The sequence below is a fragment of the Myotis lucifugus genome, unplaced genomic scaffold, assembly GCF_000147115.1.
Source record: "Myotis lucifugus unplaced genomic scaffold, Myoluc2.0 scaffold_143, whole genome shotgun sequence".
NCBI lineage: Eukaryota > Metazoa > Chordata > Mammalia > Chiroptera > Vespertilionidae > Myotis > Myotis lucifugus.
In genome coordinates, this window is record NW_005871191.1 from 3,060,852 (window position 1) to 3,079,164 (window position 18,313).

At 35.7% G+C, this 18,313-nt stretch overlaps 1 protein-coding gene across 3 annotated transcripts in view; it reads right to left on the reverse strand.

Annotated features, from left to right (window-relative positions):
- Nucleotides 1-18,313, reverse strand: part of PRMT3 (protein arginine methyltransferase 3) — a 94,533-nt gene that overhangs the window by 62,746 nt on the left and 13,474 nt on the right. For all 3 annotated transcript variants that reach the window (XM_023758905.1, XM_006094786.3, XM_023758904.1), the window contains 3 exons: nucleotides 18,166-18,231; nucleotides 10,944-11,065; nucleotides 1,873-1,972 (listed from right to left, as the gene is read on the reverse strand). In XM_023758905.1, the coding sequence (XP_023614673.1) occupies nucleotides 1,873-1,972; nucleotides 10,944-11,065; nucleotides 18,166-18,231 (288 nt within the window). The remainder of the gene's footprint in view (nucleotides 1-1,872; nucleotides 1,973-10,943; nucleotides 11,066-18,165; nucleotides 18,232-18,313) is intronic.

Sequence of the window (18,313 nt, forward strand, 5' to 3'; positions counted from 1 at the left end):
GAAAGAATTAGTAAATTGGTGGACTGAAATGAAAAAAAATTATCCAGAGTGCAGCCCAGAAAGTCAAAACATTAGAAACTATAAAGGAGGTTAAGAGGCATTAAAAAATCAACACACTGTTTCATGTACAAAAGAGTAGCAATGATGACTGTCACTGGCTCCAGATTGGAACTTAACACTACATTAAATCTGAACATTCCAAAATCTCCCTGAAACTCCAGCTATTTGGCTAAAATTATGTTTATTCAAAATTTTCAGCGGTGATGAGGAATGGCTTCTTGGTGGTAGTGCTGGCAGGAGATGGTGGTGTAATTTTTTTTTTTTTTGGGGGGGGGGGTGGGCAGGAGAGAGGAGACTGAGTCCGCAGGTCCCTTATCCATAGTTATAAAATAAAACAGATTATTTTTAATTTTTTGATAAATTCATTTAATGAAAATATATGTTTCAAATACAGTTGTTTTTTTGTGTGTGCGTCTTTTTTTAAAAATATATTTTTATTGATCTTAGGAAGGGAGAGGGATAGAAACATCAATGATGAGAGAAAATCATTGATCGGCTGCCTCCTGCACCCCCCTACTGGGGATCAAGCCTGCAACCTAGGCATGTGCCCTTGTCCAGAACTGAATCTGGGACCCTTCAGTCCGCAGGCCAACGCTCTTATCCACTGAGCCAAACCAGCTAGGGTTGTTTTGTTTTTTCTAAATATATTTCTTTTATTGATTTCAGAGAGGAGGGGAGAGGGAGAGAGAGAGAGAGAAACATCAATGATGAGAGAGAATCATTGATCGGCTGCCTACTGCACACACCCCACTGGGGATTGAGCCCAAAACCCAGGCATGTGCCCTTGGCCGAAATTGAACCTGGGACCCTTCAGTCTGCAGGCCAATGCTCTATCCACTGAGCCAAACTGGCTAGGGCTCAAATATGGTTTTTTACAAAAGCTTAAAACTGTCTAAATGATTAAAATTTTATCTATGTAGAAATACTATATACCTTATCTTTGTCGAATTGGCATATCAATAAGTCAAATCAGTTGTCAAATAACATTAGTTTTACTTTACACATTTAAAAATAAATATTCTGCTTTGACTTATTTCCAAAGTAAATTATAAAGTTATATAGTGTACCTTAATTCTATTATTTTAATAATGCCAATAAATTCTACTTTATGCAATAGAAGACATTGATAGTATGGTCTAACAAATCAGAAAGACAGGACATTCAGTATGATAGCAATAAAAGCAACATCATGTTAATTTTGATAAAACAATACTAATAAGTCCTTACTAGTGTTTGGAGTCTTTTACACAAACATATTTAGGTCTCTAAAACTTAGAAAGTAGAAAAATAATACAGTAATTCTTTATTATGACTTTAAAAGTAAAAAAAAAAAAAGTTGATTTATGCTTTTTCAAAAAAGATTTGAATGGCCAGTTAATAAGGGCTATTTCAGAATCAAGTACAGTGGGGCCTTGACTTACGAGTGTCCCAACTAACGAGTTTTTCGAGATACGAGCCGTCTCTCGGCCGATTTTTTGCTTTGAGTTGTGAGCTAAAATTCGGGTTACGAGCCAGCTTCAGATACCCCACTGCTAGTTGGCGCAGCGAACGTCACAGTGAACGCCACAACATCAGCCCAGCATCACGTGTCTCACTCGTTCCCTTTTTGAGTTGATTTATGCTTTTTCAAAAAAGATTATGAATGGCCAGTAAATAAGGGCTATTTCAGAATCAAGTACCACAGAAAAATTACAGCTGCTTTTAAAATAATGCCACCATTCTGCCATTTATCAAATAAAATTAAATGCAGAAAACTGCTATCTTACTGGGGTTTTTTAAACCAATAAAAGCACTTTTTCTACCGATACTTACCATCCACTCAGATATAATAACATCCACTTTTTCTACAGGAAGATGAACTTCTTCAATCTTTCCTTTAATTAGTATGATAGTATCTTCAAGTTTATTTAGTCTGAAAATTACCATAATGAATTAAATTAGTATGTTAAACAGATTCTGAAAACTAGTTAAATTACATAATTTCTTGACAACTTTTCAAATTATTTTGTGGAACTGAAAGTATATTCAAAGTTTATTTCCTGGGCATATAATTACTTTTTGGTCACTTCATGAATGCCCAGGATTATTGTTAGTTAATAATGCAATACAGTGAACCAATATTTAAAACTTCATCCTGAGCCCTGGCCGGGTGCCTCAGTTGGTTGGAGCGTTGTCCCCTACACCAAGAGGTTGTGGGTTTGATTTCCGGTCAGGGCACATGGTCAAGGCACATACCTAGCTTTCGGGTTGTATGGGAGGCAACCGAATGATGCCTTGATATCTCTCTCTCTCTCCTCTCCCTTCTTCTCTTTCTAAAAATCAATAAAAACATATCCTTAGGTGAGGACTTAAAAAAAACTTCATCCTGAAAAATTCTAATTTTATCAAGAATACATATCAATAAAGTTACAGGTCTTTTGTTTAAGGGAGGGGTGGAGACAGACAGACTAGCCAACAAAAGTATATTTTAAAGGGAAGTGTGTCACATTGAAGAGAGAATTAGAAGCCAGAAGCCCTTACTTTGAATCCCAGATTCTCTAGCACTTGTCAGCTAAGTGATCTTCAGCGAATTATAATAACCTCACAGAGCCTATGTGCTCATGTGTAAAAGAGAATAATGATACCTGCCTATCCATGTCACGACTTACTATGAGATCAAATATTTATGAAAGCTATATATATATCTTCAAGCACTACATAATGGTAATGATATCATTATAATAACAATGTGATGTATGCTGTATAAAACTTGAAATTGTGCTCCAATCATAAATTAATTTTGTCAAATGACATTCATTTGATATTTTTACATGTTTGATCATAATATTAGCACAGACTTTTCACCCTCTCTTTTGTAATATGAAATAAGTAATGGAGTTAAAGAGATCATATCAAAATGCTAAAAGCAAGCTACTAAGTTTATAACTAGTTAAATAAATTCTTAATCATCAGAGGACGTATATGTGAATTATAAAGGATTTTTTTTTCCTGCTAACAAAAAGGAATTTCCCACCTCAACTTCATCGAGGTATTTTTAACATAAAATAAAATACATTCATTGTAAGGGTAAATTTTGTTGAATTTTAAAACTGAGATACTTGGGTGGCCTCCATCATCATCAATATATAGAACATTTCTATCTCCTCGAAAAGATTCATAGGTGCTCCTTCCCAGAAAAATCTTCCTATCTACAGGCAACTACCGATTTTCTTCCCTTCCACTGTATCTTAGATTTGTATTTTGAGGAGTTTCATATCAATGGAATCATACTGAATGTATCCTTTGTGTCTGGTTTCTTTCAACAGGCATACCTTTTAGATTCATACATATTTTTGTGTATATAAGTAGTTCATTCTTTGTTATTGGTAAGTAGTATGTCACTGCATGATAAAATACAATTTTATTTATCCACACCACTGTGAATGGAATTCTGGACTGTCTCCAGCTTTGAGCTATAAATAAAGCTGCTATAAATATTTGTGTGCAAGTAGAATTGCCCTATCGAATGGCAGTGTATAACTAATATTTTAAAGAAACTGCCAATTTGTTTTAAAAAGTGCATGTACAATTTTACATTCCCACCAACAATATATGTGCATTCATGGTTATTCAAATCCTTGTCAACATTTAGCATTATTAATATTTTAAATGTAACTGCATGGTGAGATTGCACCATTGCATTTTCCTAATGACCAAACATATTTTTAGTATGCTAAATGGTCATTTTCCTGTACTGTCTTTTGTGCGAATTTTTTGCCCATTTTAAAACTCGGTTCAGTTGTAACATTATTATTGAGTTTTAAAGAGTTCTTTACATGTTCTGGATAAAAACCTTGTCAGATTTATGTATAGTGAAATCAGGTGGGTGGGATTCTAAAATAAAATAGATTCATTATAGTTCTTGTTAGTTATGCATATTATAACATATTTTTATGTTCCATACACTTAATGTGTGCTATATTTCACACAAAAGTTAAAAAAAGAATGCCTATATCATGTTTAAGTTTTTTCAAGGGAATATTTCATATAATTCTTTCTGACAAAATTGCTACAATTGCTTACTATTGACTGAAACATTTATTAAGGCTTTAACAGTTACAAACACTTCAAAGAAAACAAAAGCAAGCTTCTTAAAAGAGAAAACTTTTCCCATTGCCTAAAAATATCTTCAGAATGCTTATGCAGAAACAAGATGTGCTCTGTAAGAGGCCATCTGCTCAGGCTGTTTATTGTCTCCTACAAGTCATAATCCTATTTGCATCAGTAATTACTTGTTCAAATATAAATATAGCGGGAAAGATTAAGATTTCAGGGAACACACAGAAAATAAATGACAAAGGCCATAATTCCCAGTAATTCTGTATTAAAATAGCTTAACACAGATATTATTTACATAGATAACCTCTTTCATGAGACTATTTACCTTAATCACCATCTAATATCTCATTCATGAAAAAAACTATAGATTTTACTTACTGTTCTCAAGCAGCTCCTCACTAAACCTTACTTTAGCATAAAAACATTCTAAATGAATTCTATCTCTGGAAACACCTGCTCAAATACTACCATAGCTTTAATCTATAGAAATATGACATTGCAATAAAAAGGTACCTTAAGTAAATCTCTTAACTAATCCAATAGGCAAAGAAATTACTAATTTTTGAGTGTAAATTTGTTAGAAAAATCAACACTTTCCTATCTCATAACAAGATCATAGGTAACTGTCAATTCTTCTCTATCCTCTCTTATGTCTTCTTAACATAAAAACATCTCCCCTTTCTTTAATTTAAAAGGGAGGAGAATTGGGTAGGGAAGTAAAATTGGCTGCACTAGAGAGAATGAATGACAGAGAGCTGTGGAAGGCAAAGACAAAGAACAAATAACTGAGTCAGTTACATGCAGATGCATTAATTCAGGTGGGAAATGTAAGAGTAATGATGCTATCCATTCCATATACCTGAAGCCATGAACCAAGATAAACCAGGATGACAGCATATTTAAAGTAAACATGAAGATTCCGGATGTGCACCTGGTATCTGACATGGATTTACACTACGACTGGTCACAAAGCAAGTATGTGCTGCCTATGTGACCAGCCCTTTGAAAACTATGAACTCTAAAACTCAAGCCAACTTCCTTGGGAAGAGACATCTTACAAGTACCTCTGAAATTCACAGGTACAGAGAAAAGTACATCTGTACTCTTACAGAGAAAGAGGGATTACTTGGGAGCCTGTACATGACCTCTTTCGTGATGGCTTCCCTTTTCTTGCTGCCCCTGGACTATATCCTTTGCTGTAATAAATCTTAGCTGTGAATACAACTTTATATTGAGTCACTGAGTTCTTCTAGGGAGCCACTGAACTAGTTAGGTAGTCACGGGACCCCCCAAGACAGAACCACTGAGTGGACAGGAAATTAAGGAGTTGGTAGGGTGGGAGAAGAAATGATTTTAGTTTCCTTGTAAGGTGTCTTGGCAACCTTCATTAGAAATCTGTGTCTTCTGAGCAGCAAAATATTTTTGTCATTTTAGCCTCATCAGTGGTTCAAAATTCTGTTCAGTTTAAACTCACTTTTCTGTAATTTTATTAAATTTAGAAACAAAGCCCTAGCTGGTTTGGCTCAGTGGATAGAGCGTCGACCTGCAGACTCAAGAGTCCCGGGTTCGATTCAGGTCAAGGGCACATGCCCAGGTTGCGGGCTCAATCCCCACTGGGGAGCGTGCAAGAGGCAGCCAATCAATGATTCTCATCATTGATGTTTCTAGCTCTCTCTCCCTCTTCCTTCCTCCCTGAAATTAATAAAAATATATTAAAAATATTTAAAAAAATAAATTTAGAAACAAAATATAAAGGAACATCCCTTTAAGAATTTTATCCTGCTATATTTTGGTCTTGTTCCCCATCATATATATATATATACACACACACATACATATATATAATATCACAACTTTTTAAATCATTATGTTGTTACTTTATTCTTCTAAAAAGCCTTTACTCACCATCTAGCATGTATCAATTTGCTAGGTGTTAGGGATAAAAAGATTAAGAAGATAAAGCTCCTATCCTAGAAACTAAAGGACATATAAGCATAACAACAGATCAAAATATTCTCTTGGCTTTTCTTAATGTTTCATTTCTAACAGTATCTTAGATACAGGCAATATAAAATATTTCATCTTTAATGTCATACTGAGATTAAAAATACTGCATTGCAGCTACATGATAGATCAACCTTCTTACGAAAACTCCTCTGCAATAACATTCAAAAGTCTGAATAATGAGCAAGTCCATGACAGAGCTGATAAAAAACAACCAAAATAATAATAAAAATATAACCAGAAGCTACCACTGCTTCCTGAGCGTGAAAATGTACAATTATCTGGCGATTGAATGGCTTTGCTATCCTTAGGTAAGTTTATGTTTCTGAAATGATCATTCACTGCAGAGTTCCAACTATGACAGCAAGAATAAAAAACAATTTCTCATTCCTTCTGTGTATCACATTGAGTTCTATTTGGTCCTGCTAATATAACACCTTTGAACATCTATATTCTTCTTTATACATGTCTGCCACCTCAGAACTATAAGTCTTACCTTCTTCTTTTTATTTATATTTAATATATACTATACATATAAGCCCTAAGATATATACATATATATATATATATATATCAGTTTATTAAAAAAACAAAACTTACTCCATTCTAAACTCATTTCTTTAGAGATGTTAGATCTCTTTTCTAAACAGAGAAAAGTGATAAAAATTATTTTGAACACAATTCAAGGATTGTAAATGGAATACTTTTAAAAGAATAATGAAAAATGCATTTAAAAAGTATCCACCTTTTAGCATGTCAAGTGTTTTTACAGATGTAACCATATGGAGTTTTATTGAAATTCTGCTCTGTACAGATTTCTGACAGAGAAAGAAGCTTCAGAAGAGCTAAAGACAACTCACAGTCTGCTAACTGGAAGAGCTGTTTTCACTGAATGATGGTAGTTCTAGGAAGCTACAATTTATAATAATAAAAGCATAATATGCTAATTAGACTGGACAGCCAAATGACCTTCCGGACATCATTCCGGACGACCTTCCAGACAAAGCCGCGGCAGCAGGGGCCAAGGTAGAGGCGGCTGCAGTGGCAGGCGGGGGCTGAGGCAGAGGCAGTTAGGGGCTATTAGGCAGGCAGGCAGAGGGGTTAGGGGCAATCAGGCAGGCAGGCGAGCAGTTAGGGACGATCAGGCAGGCAGGCAGAGGGATTAGGGGAGATGAGGCAGGCAGGCGAGTGGTTAAGAGCTATGAGGCAGGCAGTCTGAGTGGTTAGGGGTGACCATGTATGCAGGCAGGCAGGCCAGCGGTTACGAGCCAGCGGTCCTGGATTGCAAGAGGGTTTGCTGAAGGACCCTCCTCTCCCCCCCTCCCCCCCCCGCACAAATTTCATGCACCGGGTCTGTAGTATGCAATAATAAACAACTGTAAGAGACTTTGAGAGCAGATTTCAAGGGAGGAGAGTGAGTACAGAATAAAACTGGCTAAAGTTTAAAATTTTATAGTGTAAGAGAATGGATTTAATCCTTATAAGAATCTTATGAGAGATACTACCATGAACATTATAAATAAAGGAACCAGGATTTAAAGAAGTAATTTGTCCATTATTATAAAGCTAGTAAGTGAAAAAGCCAAAATTAGAAATTAAGTCATGTGATTCCAGATGCTGAGAGAAGTATGCTATGCTGCCTCCTCAAATGGTAGACTAATGGGCCAGTATATCCTGGTGATATTAAAAATAAACTGTTTCCTGCATATTCTTTTACAGATGCATTCACAAACAGAATACCAAAGGTTAACTCACTTTATAGTGTAAATTTCAAGTTTTTGAATGGAAGACAAAGAGATGCTTATGAACACAATGGAAATAGCTATCTTTCCACAACATAAGAAACAAAGGAGAACATTGCTGAAGAAACGGTACAATGTTGACTTATCCAAACAAAAAGGCGTGATTTTCAAAGTCTATAGGTTCTAAGTAAAATCAAACTATTGAAAGCAACAAATTGACTATGAAGATGGACTGTGGGATCAGGCTGTCTGGGATCTAACACTGGCTCCATTACAAATAAGGAGAGTGAAACAAAGTGGAACAAAACAATATAAAATAAAATGAGTGTTATCACTATTCTTTTTCTTTTCTTCCATAAAGAAATTAAAATGAGAGCACATCTGGTTTTGCCTTATAGAAATAAAAAATGACAAATTAACACATAGACACGGTCTTTCATAAAATGAGAACTTATAATAGGAATTCTTACCATAATCTTATTATCAACAATACATTTTTGATAATCCTCTAAAACAATCTCTTATATGGTACTCATATTGTTTGGATAGCAATGCACAAGCAAGTGAGGATGCTCTTTATGGCCCCCCCCAAAATGATGTTATACTAAATGGATGTTATACTAAATGAAGATGGACTGTGGGATCAGGCTGTCTGGGATCTAACACTGGCTCCATTACAAATAAGGAGAGTGAAACAAAGTGGAACAAAACAATACAAAATAAAATGAGTGTTATCACTATTCTTTTTCTTTTCTTCCATAAAGAAATTAAAATGAGAGCACATCTGGTTTTGCCTTATAGAAATAAAAAATGACAAATTAACACATAGACACGGTCTTTCATAAAATGAGAACTTATAATAGGAATTCTTACCATAATCTTATTATCAACAATACATTTTTGATAATCCTCTAAAACAATCTCTTCTTTGGGACATGGTACTCATATTGTTTGGATAGCAATGCACAAGCAAGTGAGGATGCTCTTTGCCTCCCCCCAAAATGATGTTATACTAAATGGTAGTGTAAGAACTAGAAAAATTTTTTTACTAAATTATGGAACTGCATATATATATATGTATATATATATACACACACACACACATATATACATACTCACATGTATATATATAAATAACCACATATGTATATGCATATTCTCCAAAATGAAAATCATAACCACAAACCTATATCTATGAATAATCTAAGCAAGATCAATATAGTTTTCTTCATTAACATTAATTTGGCACTTGTTAATTAACAGTAATAGTAGCTAACTTTTGAATACCTACTACGAGGTTACATGTATACAAAAAGGTTGTATGTATACTTCATTCATAACTTATTTACCTTACTCCTAACCAGATGAGGTAGTCATTATTATTTTCATTTTGACAGTGAAACAATATTTCAAAAAGGTTACATATAATGTAATCAAAGTTCAAATGGTAGAGCAAGAACTTGAATCCAAGCCTGACTCAATCCATGTGTTCTTAACCACAAATCTATACTTTTATATCATGACATAAAATCCAAAAATTTAAACATTTTACATAATCATATTTAAATGTTATACTACCCAGAAAAGATAAATGTTATTCAATTTTAAAAATAGAACATAAGTATCAGTGAAGATCATTTAAGAATCGCTGTTGGGGGTCTAAGGTACAGTGCAGCATGGTGATTACAGCATTAAGTACTTAAGCTTCCTAAGAGAGTAGATCTTAAATGTTATCACCACAAAAAAGAAATGGTAGGTATGTGACACATGGGGGTAATTAGATAATGCTATGGTATAATCATTTTGCAATACATAAATGTATCAAAGCAACACACTGTATACCTCAAACCTACACAGTGCTGTGTGTCAATTCTCAATAAAGTTGGGGAAAAAAAGAATAGCTAAGGGGCCTCCTATTAATTATCTATCCTGAAAATTACTTGTAAGTTCCAAATGTAAGGTGCTTTTGTTAAGTACATAGCTAAAGAAATCTAGTTCTATATGCTGTAGTTCAAATAAAGGTCTTTTTATTAGGACATAAGCCAATCGTAAAATCAATCACCTAACTAACCTCCTCAAAGAGAGGAAGTATTTTTAGAGAACAAAATTAAGTTTTAGAGGAAAAATTAAATCCACTCTACTGTGTTTGTAGCCATTTTGGAATTTACATATTTTAATGTGAAGGAATCTAATACCATCAAAAAGAAAAGGATACCCTTAGGGTTTAATCTAATTGCTGTTTACTAAAGGAAATATTACTGATATGAATATTTAGTTCTGTAGAGTCCTCTAACAATATTATCATGTATGCAAATTACTTCTAATTTTATGTTATAACTAGAGGCCTGATGTACGAAAATCATGCAAGAGTAGGCCTTCCTTCCCCAGGCTGCCGGCACTGACTTCCCTCTGGCACCCAGAACCTGGGTTTCCCTCCGGTTGCCAGCAGGCACCTGGGATCCAGGCTTCCCTCTGGCCGTTGGCTTCATCCAGAAGGACATCTGGAAGGACGCCCGGTCTAATTAGCATATTATGCTTTTATTATTATAGATTAGCATACATATAGCCATAACTGGAAAGACAGAAAGTTATATAAAAATAATTTTCATCACCCTGACCAGTTTGGCTCAGTGGATAGAGCGTCGGCCTGTGGACTAAAGGGTCCCAGGTTCGATTCCAGTTGAGGGCATGTACATTGGTTGCGGGCACATCTCCAATAGGGGGTGTGCAGGAGGCAGCTGATCGATGTTTCTCTCTCATCGATGTTTCTAACTCTCTATCCCTCTCCCTTCCTCTCTGTAAAAAAATCAATAAAATATATTAAAAAAATAAAATAATAATTTTCATCAATGAGAAAAGTGAAAAGATTATTCATAGACCACACATGTCTAGCTCAACTTAAAATCTTATTATTCTGGAATAAATTTTTACTAAAAGATAAATGTCTTGAGTCTGCATTAGACAGCTACTAAAGACAAGAAAACCTGTTAATCATCAAACTTAAAAATAATCTTAAGCCAAACTTTAAAATGCATCTACCTTATGATATCCATTGCCTGGTAAAGGATTTCAGATTGATCAACTCCAAGAACCTTCTTTGCCCCGGCTTTAGCAGCAAACATAGAGAGAATTCCAGTTCCACAACCAACATCCAAAACTACCTAGTGTGATAAAAATTAAAAAACAAACAAACAGATGTTATTGAAAAGATCTAATATTTTAAATTCTATTTATATAGTATGCTATTTCTGACTAGGAATTGATCATTAAATTTTAAAACTTTATCAAATATGGTAATTTCTAAGGATATCATTAAAATGGGTTGTTTTACATTCATAACAGTGTATGTGGCCATAGTCTGTTGCAATCAGACACAACAATGTAAATTTAAGAGGTGTTTTATATGAAATAAGTCACTTCCACAGACTTCTGAATAGAAAAGTATCTTGCTTTTAATTTCCTTATTATACGCATGCACTAATTTGGGTTTAGTAATTTAACAGAAATAAACTATCTCAAGTTTGAATGGCAGGAATTAACTTAAGCATGATAGCCTGATTCAACAGAATTAAAAATGGTCACAAGAATCCTATATAATAAAAGCCTAATATGCTAAGTGTCTGGTCAACCAGTTGGCCATTCAACGAATCAAAGCATAATATGCTAATGATATGCTAAAGCCACTCAACCGCTTGCTATGACGTACACTGACAACCAGCAGGCAGACAGTCGACCAGTTGCTATGATGTGAACTGACCACCAGGGGGCAGTCTACCAGTCACTATAACGTGCACTAACCACCAGGGGGGCAGATGCTCTGACCAGTAGGTTAGTTTGCTGCTGGGGTCCAGCTGATCAGGACTGAGCGAGACGGACTAGACATGCCCTGGAACCCTTCCACGGTCCCTCCCTGGCTAACCAACCTCCCACATCTCTCCCTGGCCCTGATCGTGCACTCTCGCAATCCGGGACCCCTTGGGGGATGTTGGAGAGCCGGTTTTGGCCCGATCCCACAGGCCAGGCCGAGGAAACCACTGGTACATGAATTCATGCACCAGGCCTCTAGTCACGGATATAAAATATTACACATCCCCTCCATTTCCAAAATTAAATATTGAACTCATTTTAATAATACAGTTACAATAAAAACAAGTTAACATCTAGAATTCAGTAACTTGAGAATTTAAGTTTTAAAAGTGATAATCATTATCATTTGTAAAAGTAATAGAGAATTTTTATGCATATACAATGCAATGTCTTTGTTTCCCCTTTTTATAAATGGAAGCATATTATGCCCATTGTGCTACATATTGCTTTTTTTAAATTTAACAATATAAAGATCTTTGCATATCACTTTACAGAACATCTCTTATGTAACTGGATTCCATATTTTGGCAGTAACATAATCTACTAATCCAGTTCTCTATTAATGGGGCATTTGAATAGCTTTTGAAATTTTACTATGACAATGCTGTAAGTAACCTCATATCTAACCCCATTCACACATGAGTAAATCTATAGAATATATTTCTAGAAGTGAACATATTGTCAGAGAGTGTATACATATTTATAACCCTGCTTACCATAACCAAATTGCCCCATCACAGGGCAATTGTACTCATGAAGACTCCAACCAGCAATGTCTAAGTGCCCATTTCCTCATAGGTGAGACTAGCCCATGGGACAGATAAACTCTTGTATTCTGCCAATCTGGCAAATGCAAAATAATGAGATCATAATTTCCATTACTGTGGAGTTTAGCATCATTCTATATATTGTAGTGCCATCTGTAGTTCTTTATTATGTGAACTATCTACTTATATCCTTTCTCCATTGTTCCACTGAGTTACTAGTCCTTTTCTTATCAATTTTCTAATCAAATATTTCTTACCAAGTCTTATCAAATAAGAGTTCTTTGTAAATCAAGGAGATTATACTTCTACAACGTGACTTGCAATGGTTTTGTTCAGCATATATTTGTTTTTGATTCTGCTTACAGTGATTTTTTTGTTATGAAAAAATTCTTTACTAACAGTCAAACTCATTACTCTTCTTTTATGAATTCTGGATTTTGATCATAATTAGAATGATCTTTCCCATGTTCTCTCCTATTTCATCCTTATACATTTCCTTCTAGTACATTTATGGTTTCATTAATACAGTTTGTTTTCTTATTTGGTATACACTGAGGTATGGTTCCAAAATTACTTCTGTTCAGAAGGCTAACCAATTATCCTAACATGTTATTAAAGAGCCTGTTTCCCCTACTGATTTGACATATGGTTGCTATAGTCTGAATGTTTGTGTATGCCATTCCTCCCACCACCAAAATTTATATATTGAAATCCTAAACCCCAAGGTGGTGGTATGAGAAGCTGGGGCCTTTAGAAGGTGATTAGGTCATGAGGACAGAGCCCTTATGAACGGGATTAGTAAATTTATAAAAGAGGCTCTCTCTCTCTCTTTCCTTTCCTGTCTCTCTAAAAATCAATAAAAACATATCCTCTGGTGAGGATTTTAAAAAAAGAATTACCTCTAAGAGAAACCGCTGAGTGATGAAAGCTAAGTACAAAAGGATATGTATTATACACTCCAATTAGAGTTTGTATTCTTTTGCAAGACTATCACACACTCACACACACACACACACACACACACACACACACACACATATATAATATATGCATATATACGTATAATTCTTATTTAATCCTCATTTTGCAAATGAGGAAAGTGAACTTCAGCGAGGGAAAGAAACAGGTCCAGGATCATGCAGCTGATAATTTGTAAAGCTGGCATTCAAACATAGGTCAAGCCTACAGTATTTTAAATTATATTTTTAATTGTATCTTAATTATCTATCTATCTATCTATATAAAAGCCTAAGAGACCAAATGACCAGTCAAACGGTGGCTATGACACGCACTGACCACCAGGGGGCAGACGCTCAACGCACAGAATCGGGCTCCCTCCTGTCTAGATCAAGCCTTCAGGGATTGGGCCTGCAAGGATCAGGCCTATGGGGATCAGGCTGAAACCCGCTATCTGACATCCCTGGAGGGGTCCTGGATTGTGAGAGGGTACAGGCCAGGCCGAGGGACCCCACCGGTGCACGAATCCATGCACCAGGCTTCTAGCTTATTATATCTAGCTGGGAATTAGATAAGTGAGGAAATAAACTAAAACTTGATAGAATCAAAGAGGTACAAATGATAACAGAATAAACTAACACATAAAATCATGGAGAAATCTGATTCACTTTTTCTAAAAAAAAAGAAAGAAAAAAGTGAATTTTAACTGTAGGTAATAATTAAAAGCATAAAGGAGGCACCTCACTGTGAATTTTTTCAATGGACCACAAATGGAATTAATTACAAATGGGTGATAACACAATTAAATGCCACCCAAAGTTAAATTAAATCTGAGAAACCATATGGCCTCCACAGGAGCTGTGAACTGAAACAATATTACGAAAGGAATGAAGGGAAAGTGGCAGGAAGGGAGGGATGGACAGAGAAGGGAAGGAAAGGAGGAAGGAACACATTTTTAAGTATAACATTTTTTTGAAAAATAAATCTCTTCTTGCACTATCTATCTATCTATCTCTATATAAAAAACCCTAATATGCAAATAGACTGAACGGCAGAACAACTGAACCGGTTGCTATGACACGTGCTGACCACCAGGGGGCACGCACAGAACATGGTGGGCATTGGCCGTGGTGGGATGGTGGAGCAGGTGAGGGCGCCAGAACAAGGCGGGGTGCTGGTCGCTGTTATCGGGGCGAGCCTCTGGTGGTTACTGAAAATTCTTTGCTCTTGCATGCCACGGTCCCACAGGGTGCTCGCCCATGCTGCTGTCAGCAGGTGCGAGCTGCGGCTGCTGACTCTGATCGCTCCTCAGGGTTTTTCCATCTCCCCCTGCTCCTGAGGGGCGATCGGAGCAGCAGCCACCACTCACACCAGCTGATGGCGCTGGCCCTGCTCGCACCCACGCCTGGCACTGGCCCCAATGGCTCCACACTGTCAGCAGGTGTGACTGGGGCTGGCGCTGTCAGCATGTGGGAGCAGCGGTGGCGGAAATGGGGCTGGGGCAGACAGGGGATCGGGGGCCATGGTGGGAGGGGCTGGGTGGGAGCATGGAGCATGGGCCGAGACCCACCCCTGTGCCCACTGCAGCCTCGCGCCCACAGTTTCTTTCAAGGTGCACGAATTCATGCACTGGGCCCCTAGTGTAATATGATATAGAAGCTAGTGTTGTGAAAATAAAGTTTGTCTACCTAATGGAGATAAAGCAAACAAAAACAATGGTAATAAAACTTAGGAGAGCCCTATATCATACATTTTAAAAGAATTATATTTCAGTAATTTCTTGAACAGAAACTATATGACCTATATAAAAAATAATGTGACTTAAAATATAACTAATGAATGCCACCCTAATTACTCATTCTATTTTAACATAATGGTACTAAAGTGTAGTGGCATAGGGTAAGGGCACTAGACTAGGACTAAAACGCTTCATGTTTGTTTATTTTTAATGGCCTATTTTAGGAAAGTCAATTACCCCATTGGCGTCAAGATTCCTCATGTGTGAAATGGAGGTAAATAGAATACTGTATAGAATAATGAGGCAACATGTTTGAAAGTAACCTATAAATTATCAAATGCTAATTAAATATACGGTAGTATATTTTCTAAATCTGTACCCATAGTATAACAGAAAAGTATCCCAAATCATTGAAAAATATGAAAGCCCTAGATGTAATATTTTTAATTACATAAAATCATCCCCTGAATGTGCTTTAAGAAGTTAGAAATTGATGCATGTAATATTTTACATTATAGTATATTTTTGAGAAACCATAAATGCCAAGCAAAACTAATTGCACATCGATAAGTTAAATAAAAGCATCTTAAGCAAAGAATGAAAGAAATATACTCCCAACTTATTAATAAGCTCTTTTCTGACTTTGGCAGATTTATCTTCAATAAGAGCAGCAAACAGAACACAAGATAGTAATAAACATTCTATGTTTTCCTCAGTCATGTATTTTGTCTGAAAATATATATAATATATACAACATTTCTATAATACTATTACAAATAAAAAACAAGCAGCAGGAAGTGACTGTGTATAAGGTCTATGAACCCAGTAAGATGTGCTCCATATACATAGAAATATTCGTAGTTACGTAATTTTTCAATGATTAATCTTGTGATCCTAACTTACCTTCACTTAAGTTCTTATGTTATATATACATATCAAAAAGTATTAAGAGCCCTAACCGGTTTGGCTCAGTGGATAGAGCGTCAGCCTGCGGACCCAAGGGTCCCAGGTTCGATCCAGTCAAGGGCATGTACCTTGGTTGCGGGCACATCCCCAATAGGGAGTGTGCAGGAGGCAGCTGATCGATGTTTCTCTCTCTTCAATGTTTCTAACTCTCTATCCCTCTCCCTTCCTCTCTGTAAAAAATCAATAAAATATATATTTTTTAAAAAGTATTAAGAAAAGATAAGTCAAAGAGAGACAATGATGGTGCTTTTATTATAACAAAAATAATATAATTTTAGAACCAAAAGGGCTTTAAAAATCATTTTACAGATGAGGCTCAAAAACATTCACCACTTCTTTAAAATTATTAAATAGCTAGTTCCTGAGAAGCCAGGAAAGACTAGTGATTCCCAGACCAGTACATGCTTAGTTTCTATGTTCACATATTAAGAAAAAAAAATAAAATTAAAATCTGAGCATAATCTAACTATAAATATAAAGCAAAATTTCTAATGGTAACATAGCAGCTTCACTAAAAACAAAGTGTTTTCTTAATTTTTAAAAATATTTTTTAATTGATTTCAGAGAGGAAGGGAGAGGAATAGAGAGATAGATACATCAATGAGAATCATTGATTGGTTACCTCCTGCACACCCCCTACTGGAGATGGAGCTGGCACCCCACCCAGGCATATGCCCTGACTGGGAATTGAACCATTCATAGGTCAACACTCAATCACTGAGCCACAATGGCTGGACCGAAGTGGTTTTTTTAGACACATATATTAAATAAAATTTTTCCAGCACTTGCATGTAAACAGAAAAACTATTAAAAAATTCTGTCTTCCTCAGCAGACATGGCTCAGTGGTCGAGCATCAACCTATGAATCAGGAGGTCACAGTTCGATTCCCTGTCAGGACACATGCCCAGGTTGCAGACTTGATCCCCAATAGGGGGCATGCGGGAGGTAGTCGATCAATGATCAATGATTCTCTCTCATCGCTGATGTTTCTGTCTCTCTCTCCCTCTCTCTTGCTCTCTGAAATCAATAAAAATATATTTTTAAAAATTCACGAGGAAAAACAAATTATACAAATTTCAAACATAAACACACAGTGTGAAAGATCATCTTTGAAATAACCTGAGGCAGTACGAAGATTAATTGTAAAATTTAAAGTGCCTCACACAAAGGAGCAAATAAATGAAGTCTTAAAAGAAAGCACATAATATAAATTCTACCTTACATTATTTGTCCCTACATACCAGTAACTTAAGATTATTAATTTTTAACTAAATAACAAACTGAAATATTAATGAAAAGTGTGCTTTGGTATGGGGTTTATCAGATATTTGAAATTCACAAGAAGCACAGTAAATAAAAAATATGGTTTAAGCAATATTATCTGGATAACCAAAGTTTAACTAAGCTATGTCACTGTAATTAATGATTTCAGTTAAAAAAAAGAATACAGTAGGTCCTTGGGTTATGGAGATCCATTCCTACGGTGCGACTTAATGCGACTTTCACCATATGTCGGAACCCACCTACATAAGCACCTACGTCACTCACATGGAGCACATACACAGCGGTAATGAAGTGAAACAGTAAAAAAGAAATTAAAAGAAAGATAACAATTCCTGACCTTTACTTGTGGTAATAAATAATAAAAAACTTAAAGCACATATGTACATATGTTGAAATGATGAAACTTTTTTTTTAATAAATAAATGGGAGATGGTGATGTAACCATGAAACGATGTACATCGAGTCCAAAGTAACCCGAGGATTGTCTGTATACTGAATGACAACAGTACCAATCAGCATTTCTGTTATCAGTATTCTGCACCACAGAGCAACTTCATAAAAGTCTCCCATGAAATAAAGCCGGAATACACTAAATCAATGGCTATCACAATAACTCAAGAGAGGATTTCTACTGGCCAAGATCTGCATGAAATGTACAATTCTGTAGCCTATGACACTCACTTTGTCTTTGAAGATATGTGGATTTTGGTATATAAAATCTCGGTAACTTTCTGTCCGTATTTTGTCCTATGGTGGAGAAAAGAAAACTTGTGTTTATAGAATAGTCTAAACAAATAAAAACATTTTTAGAAAGTTATTTGGTATTTTA